Source organism: Argentina silus, assembly GCF_951799395.1.
Source record: "Argentina silus genome assembly, chromosome: 1".
NCBI lineage: Eukaryota > Metazoa > Chordata > Actinopteri > Argentiniformes > Argentinidae > Argentina > Argentina silus.
Window position 1 is genome coordinate 1,428,101 of NC_139655.1, and position 7,191 is coordinate 1,435,291.

The 7,191-nt window shown below is 46.5% G+C and overlaps 1 protein-coding gene across 1 annotated transcript in view; it reads left to right on the top strand.

Annotated features, from left to right (window-relative positions):
• Positions 1-6,383, top strand: part of krcp (kelch repeat-containing protein) — an 8,518-nt gene extending 2,135 nt beyond the window's left edge. The window contains exons 4-12 of the mRNA XM_083684424.1: positions 247-306; positions 727-1,045; positions 1,193-1,324; positions 1,486-1,673; positions 3,959-4,155; positions 4,628-4,719; positions 5,007-5,061; positions 5,352-5,449; positions 5,561-6,383. Of these exons, the coding sequence (XP_083540550.1) occupies positions 247-306; positions 727-1,045; positions 1,193-1,324; positions 1,486-1,673; positions 3,959-4,155; positions 4,628-4,719; positions 5,007-5,061; positions 5,352-5,449; positions 5,561-5,793 (1,374 nt within the window). The 3' untranslated portion in view covers positions 5,794-6,383. The remainder of the gene's footprint in view (positions 1-246; positions 307-726; positions 1,046-1,192; positions 1,325-1,485; positions 1,674-3,958; positions 4,156-4,627; positions 4,720-5,006; positions 5,062-5,351; positions 5,450-5,560) is intronic.
• Positions 6,384-7,191: the final 808 nt, after the last annotated feature.

Below are 7,191 nucleotides of genomic sequence, written 5' to 3' on the forward strand. Positions count from 1 at the left end.
CACACACACACACACACACACACACACACACACACACAAACACACAGTATTACTACATCAGAGGAGGATGGTGGAAATGGAAATCGGAGGACGGGCTCATTGTATCATTCCTCATTCCATTCCTTGCATTACAATGAGCCTGTCCTCCGATTTCTACCTCCACCAGCCTCCCCTGCACTACATTGGTTAATTCTGTTAGAAATAACACATCATGAGTGTTGTGGTTGGCCCGTGGGTGTTCTGTAGGTGAAGAGCGTCCTTCCTGAGCCTGAGCTGACGCTGACCATGAAGGAGTACACCCCAGAGGTGAGTCCCCAACCTCAAGATGGGGTGTGTCTCCATAGTCTTAGATGACTTCCTTTCCTTGTCTCCTCTCCTCCTTCTGAACAGATGGGAGAGGACAGGATGGGGGGGGGGGGGGGGGTCTGTCGAGTTCTGTGTAGAATGTACGATCACATGTAAGCTGTCATGACTACTCCTGCTACACCACAACCTTACGCCCTACTATTGTCACTTTTTTATTACTGTATTGTATAGTTGATTTGTTGATTGTTGCTGATCGAGGAGCAAGATCCCAAAGAATTTGACTATATCGATTATGGCTGTATCTGATGTACGTGACGTAAGAAGTTGTTCTTCTCCTCTATCCTCGCTTCCTTCTCAAACCGTAAAGGAGGAGAATGACTCTGGTGACCGTTGCTCTCCTGTGTGTCTCTGCTCTCTCAGTGCTCCACGGTGCCCCCTGCTGGCCGGGAGGCCAAGAGGAAGAGGGGACGAGCGGCGGCGGAGGAAGAAGAAGAAGAAGAAGAAGAGGAGGGAGCAGAGAAGAGAGGGCAGGAGAACGTGTGTCCCAACGGAGGTGTAGCCTCGCCAGAGAAGGCGACCCCTCTCAGGAAGGTCAGGGGTCAGCCGAGGTGGGGTCAGACCAGACTGTTCCCCCAGGGGGAGGAGCAGGGGGGCACAGCACGCACCCCTCCCAACCCCCCCAGAGCCAAGGGCAGGCAGGCCAGGACATCCACGCTGGCCAAGACACCCACACAGGCCGGTGAGGCCAAGGGACGCTTGGGTGGGTGGGTGGATGTGTTGGTGGGTGGGTGTTGGTGGGTGGATGTGGATGTGTGTGTGTGTGTGTGTGTGTAGCTGGTGTGTGTAATGGTTCCCCCGTAACACACTCCTCCCCTCCTCTCTGCAGCCCCATTGGCTAACCCCTCAGGTCGTTGGGGTCAGACCCTGTGCCCCATCGACCCCCAGACGGCCATCCTGATTGGAGGACAGGGTTCCAGGATGCAGTTCTGTAAAGACCCTATGTGGAAGCTGTGTACAGGTGAGTTGTCCAATCACAGGCCTTGGTCAGAAACAACCTGCACGACTGGGTTGTCCATAGCATGGCGCGCTACCATTGGCTGATTCCCTCATAGAAACCTCAGGCGGGTAGACCTGATTGGTCCATCTGACACCACACTTCCTGCTTCCTCCCCCTATTAGAGGACTTGTCTTGGGTTGCCGCAGAGACGCTGGCGGAAGGTCCCACCCCCGAGGCCAGGATTGGCCACACAGCGACCTACGACCCCGACTCCAAGCGGATCTTCGTGTTCGGAGGGTCTAAGAACAGGAAGTGGTTCAACGACGTCCACATCCTGGACACGCAGAGCTGGAGGTGGAGCACCGTTGAGGTAACGACAGCGGATTGGTCAATATCCGTCCGTGTTATTCACAATATTTAGAGAGGAAAAATATATATATTTTTATATTTTTCCAAAATATTTTTTTTTAGATATAATACTTTAGAAAATATCACTATGAAATTGTTGATATCTTTTATTACTGATGTGTTGTGGAGACAAGCCGACGTGAGCAGACATGACAGGACTGCAGGGTTTAGAGTGGGTGGTAATGTTGTTAACAGGACTGCAGGGTTTAGAGTGGGTGGTAATGTTTTTAACAGGACTGCAGGGTTTAGAGTGGGTGGTAATGTTGTTAACAGGACTGCAGGGTTTAGAGTGGGTGGTAATGTTGTTAACAGGACTGCAGGGTTTAGAGTGGGTGGTAATGTTGTTAACAGGACTGCAGGGTTTAGAGTGGATGTTAACAGGACTGCAGGGTTTAGAGTGGGTGGTAATGTTGTTAACAGGACTGCAGGGTTTAGAGTGGGTGGCTGGTGTTGTTAACAGGACTGCAGGGTTTAGAGAGGATGTTAACAGGACTGCAGGGTTTAGAGTGGGTGGTAATGTTGTTAACAGGACTGCAGGGTTTAGAGTGGGTGGTAATGTTGTTAACATGACTGCAGGGTTTAGAGTGGGTGGTAATGTTGTTAACAGGACTGCAGGGTTTAGAGTGGGTGGTAATGTTGTTAACAGGACTGCAGGGTTTAGAGAGGATGTTAACAGGACTGCAGGGTTTAGAGTGGGTGGTAATGTTGTTAACAGGACTGCAGGGTTTAGAGAGGATGTTAACAGGACTGCAGGGTTTAGAGTGGGTGGCTGGTGTTGTTAACAGTCTGGTGAGACACAGAGACAGGTTTTCACTCCTAGATGTGCTTTGACTTGCAGAAAGCGGGATACTGCACTTGTAGTTATGCACATCTCTGGAGTTTTCAGCACTTTTACAGACTGTTTTCAGCACTTTTACAGACTGTTTTCAGAACATTATCACAATATGCTCCTTTCTTTTTTTCTTTTCTTTTTTATAATATTGAATATTAACCCAACCCTCGTGCGGACTGATCTATTTTTTTTCAAGTTTATTTATTTATTTAGTTTTAAGGTGTATCACCAGGGTCTCAACACACTATACATCATATCAAAACAAAACACATGACATAAATAAAAGCATCTACGTGGGGGACATCGACATATCGACATGGGGAAGTATGGCAGTAGGGAGAGGAAGTTGCTACAGATACAGATCTAAAATGGTGGGTCTTGATGTTAGATTTAAAAGAGGTAACAGTCTCTGACCCCCTAACAAGGTCAGGCAGCCTATTCCACAGAAGTGGTGCTGGATAAGAAAGAGCCCTGCCTCCAGCTGTTTTCTTCTTGACGTGGGGGACGACAAGAAATCCAGCATCTTTAGATCTGAGGGGGAGAGTGGGTTGGTAGGAGTTGAACAGATCCGCTGCTAAATAGTCTGGTGCAACTGTTAAGGCCTTTATCTGTTAAAAGCAAGACTTTGAAGTCTGTGCGCTGTTTTACTGGTAGCCAATGCAATGATGATAGAACAGGAGTGATATGATCACATGTTCTGGTTCTGTTCCAGAGTCTGCATTTTTGACTAATTGTAGACTTTGCATAAAAGCATGAAGCAATTTCTAAGCATCCTGTAGTGAAAGAGATTTTCATAATTTGTAATATTTTGTAGGTGGAAATAAGCTGCATGTGTTCTTAATGTGAGCATCCATTGGAAGGTCGGAGTCAATGATAATACCAAGATTTTTGATGGGGAAACTAGACATCCATCTCAATCGAGCGCCCTCAGATGTCTTGGACGGATGACTAACAATTCAGTTTTATCAGAGTTGAAGAGGAGGAGGTATTGGGCCATCCATAATTGAATGTCAGTCACACAGACCTCCAGGACAGTAAGTGACATGCCAGGTTTCATTACAACGTAATGTTGCGTATCATCTGCATAGCAATGAAAATGGACACCATGACGACGGATTGTATTACCTCAGGGTAATAAAACCCTAACCCTAACCCTAACCCTAGGGGTAGCAGTGGTAGGATCAGCCTTTAGTAAGAGTTTGAGTCAAGAGGCTGACCCCAAATCATCCATGCTTAGACAATAACACATTTAACAACTCTTCAACCCTCTCTCCTCACCCCCACCCTCCTGTTCTTTCTTTCCCTCCCTCCCCACATCTCCTCAAACCCATTCTTCCGACCTACCTCCCTGTCTCCTCTCATTTCTCCCAATCTTCCCCTCTTTCCCTCCTCTGCTTCTCTCTCTTCATCTGCAGGCTCAAGGTAAGGTCCCCCCCCTGGCCTATCACAGCTGTAGTATGTTCCGGGGCGAACTATTCGTCCTAGGGGGGGTGTTCCCCTGCCCCAACCCTCAACCCGATGGCTGCAGCGACTCCCTCTACATCTTCGACCCCCAGCTGTCCATTTGGTACCAGCCCATCGTCACGGGAGACAGGCCCACCCCGCGCTCAGGGTGAGATGGTCCGACCCAGACTAACAGTCAGATGTGAGGGGCTAGAATGTTGTATCAAGATATAATACAGGATACGATGTGTCCCCTTTTAGAGTTCGCCGCAGGTAGAATGTCGTAGCTGATAGTTTGCGCATCTGTAGAGACCGGTGGAGGCTGGTGGAGGTAGAAATCGGAGGACAGTGCATCAGTGCATGCAACATCTAGAGGGACTTACAGTACATGGACACGATATATAAAGAAACCTTCACCAGACCCTTACATCCTTTCTCCCTTATTTTATCTCATATCTCTGTCTCTCTCTCTCTCTCTGTCCCTCTCTCTCTCTGTCTCTCTCTCTCTCTCTCTGTCTGTCTCTCTCTCTCTGTCCCTCTCTCTCTCTGTCTCTCTCTCTCTCTCTGTCTGTCTCCCTCTCTGTCTGTCTCTCTCTCTCTGTCTGTCTCTCTCTCTCTCTCTGTCTCTCTCTCCTCCTCAGGCACTCTGCCTGTGTGACCCAGGGGAAGATCTTTGTGTTCGGAGGCTGGGACACTCCTGTGTGCTTCAACGACATGTACATGCTGGATCTGGGTGAGACACATGCGCACGCACACACACACACACACACACACAAAAACCTACAGGCATACACAGACCCAGACCCCTACAGGCGCATCCACACACACCAACACACACATACATACACACATACAGGCACACACACATCCACGAATACACACTAACACACACACACACACTTTCACAAGCACACAGTGAGTTTTATGCTTGGTGGTGATTGGTCAGTCCGTCTTTGGACATGTTCCCTACATGGAGGGATGGCCGGACGTCATAATTTCTGGCTTCTTGTCGTGTTTCAGGGTTGATGGATTTTTCTGCTGTTCAGACCAGCGGAGTTGCTCCTTCACCTCGCAGGTAAACATCTAAACATGTCAATAATGTCATTAAACAACAGAATATTTACCTCTAAACATGTCAATAATGTCATTAAACAACAGAATATTCACCTCCCTCTGAAACCGTTAGTCTGCCTTTTGTTTGCTCTGTTTTTTTGTTTTACTGTGTCTTTCTCTGCAATTGTTGACTGTGTGTGTGTGTGTGTGTGTGTGTGTGTGTGTGTGTGTGTGTGTGTGTGTGTGTGTGTGTGTGTGTGTGTGTGTGTGTGTGTGTGTGTGTGTGTGTGTGTGTGTGTGTGTGTGTGTTAGCTGGCATGGCTGTGCCCTGCTCTCAGACTCTAAGTTCCTCGTACACGGAGGCTACAACGGGAACCAAGCCCTCAACGACACCTTTATCTTCGACACAGGTGAGAGGAGCGGTGTGATTGTTGTGTCATGTATTTAACTGTGTGTGTGTGTGTGTATTGTGGCTTGTGTTTTACCTGTGTGTGTGTGTGTGTGTGTGTGTGTGTGTTCAGACACGAGCAGCTGGACTGAAGTGGTTCACCCTCAGCTCTCCGTGCCTCGAGCCGGACATTCTATCATCACCATGGCAGCAGCGAATCGTCTCTCAGAAGGTGACGGAGACCAGGACCACGCCTTGGGTCGTACCCCAGAAACCCTACTCGTGTTTGGGGGAGGGGACAACGAGGGAAACTTCTACTCAGACCTGACCACCCTCACGGTCGAAGAGCTACTGGACCCAAATTAAACCACACTTTTTTTTAAATAATGTTTGGACTAGTTGTATGATGGGTTTTTATCTTTGTAAATGTTTTTTTTTTTAATCGTTTTTTTTTTATATATGGAGATTTTATGCTATTTAATTTGAAATGTTTTGGTTGGTCAGTGAGAACCTATTTTTTTCAGTTCATGAATACAAGCAGATTTTAAGTCAAATCAAGTCATCAACCTTGAACTTTGATACAGTCTAATTTGTTGAGAATAATAATGAATAAAACAAATAATAAGAGTTGGAAATTGGCCATCAAAATTAAGGGAAATCCTTTTTCATTGTAAAGCTACTCCAGTTCTCTCTCTCCATGGTGTCTTATTTGAACAGAATTCTTGTATTTGACAGTTGGAATTGAATCATAGATTGGTGAAATAAACAGAGGTTACTTTTAAATGTTCATAATGTTTGTTGTAAATGGTCTTAAGTTTTTAACGTCAAAGTTATCTTGTTCTAACAGTGTTGTGGTTGGTCATTCACATGTTCGTGCTATGTGCTCGTCCCATGTTTTCAGTACATACATGTTTGTTGTTCTGTCCTGACAGTTGGATAATAAAGCTACTGTTTGAATTTCTACTGCAACTTGAATTTCTACTTATTTGTTTACAATTGGGAAAAAAACAGTGAATCGGAACTTGATCTGCTCACTGGATAATTCAAGCGTTTTGTTGAGTATGTTTATAGGGAATGCATACATCTGTCTTCCTTTCCTTCCTTCCTTTCTTCCAGATCCCTTATCTGAGAAGACTGGATCGTGTGGAGTTATTATGCTGATTTCACCTCTCCAGTCATTCAATCGTCTGTTCTTCCCTCGAAGGAGGGAAGGTTGACGTCACCATGAAATTGCAATGAGTAGAATGGACATTCAAATCAACATTCCATGATGGGTGTAACGTTTCGAATATACCACACCAAAACATGGTGTGGTATATAGTAAGATCAGTCATCATCAGGGTCTATAGTCACCATCAGGGTCTATAGTCACCATCATGGTGTATAGTCATCATCAGGGTCTATAGTCACCATCAGGGTCTATAGTCACCATCAGGGTCTATAGTCATCATCAGGGTCTATAGTCACCATCAGGGTCAAGAGTCACCATCAGGGTCTATAGTCACCATCAGGGTCAAGAGTCACCATCAGGGTCTATAGTCACCATCAGGGTCAAGAGTCACCATCAGGGTCTATAGTCACCATCAGGGTCAAGAGTCACCATCAGGGTCTATAGTCACCATCAGGGTCTATAGTCACCATCAGGGTCGATAGTCACCATCAGGGTCGATAGTCACCATCAGAGTCGATAGTCACCATCAAGGTCAAGAGTCACCATCAGGGTCTATAGTCACCAACTGAATCTCTTCTGTTCTTTTCTTTCAT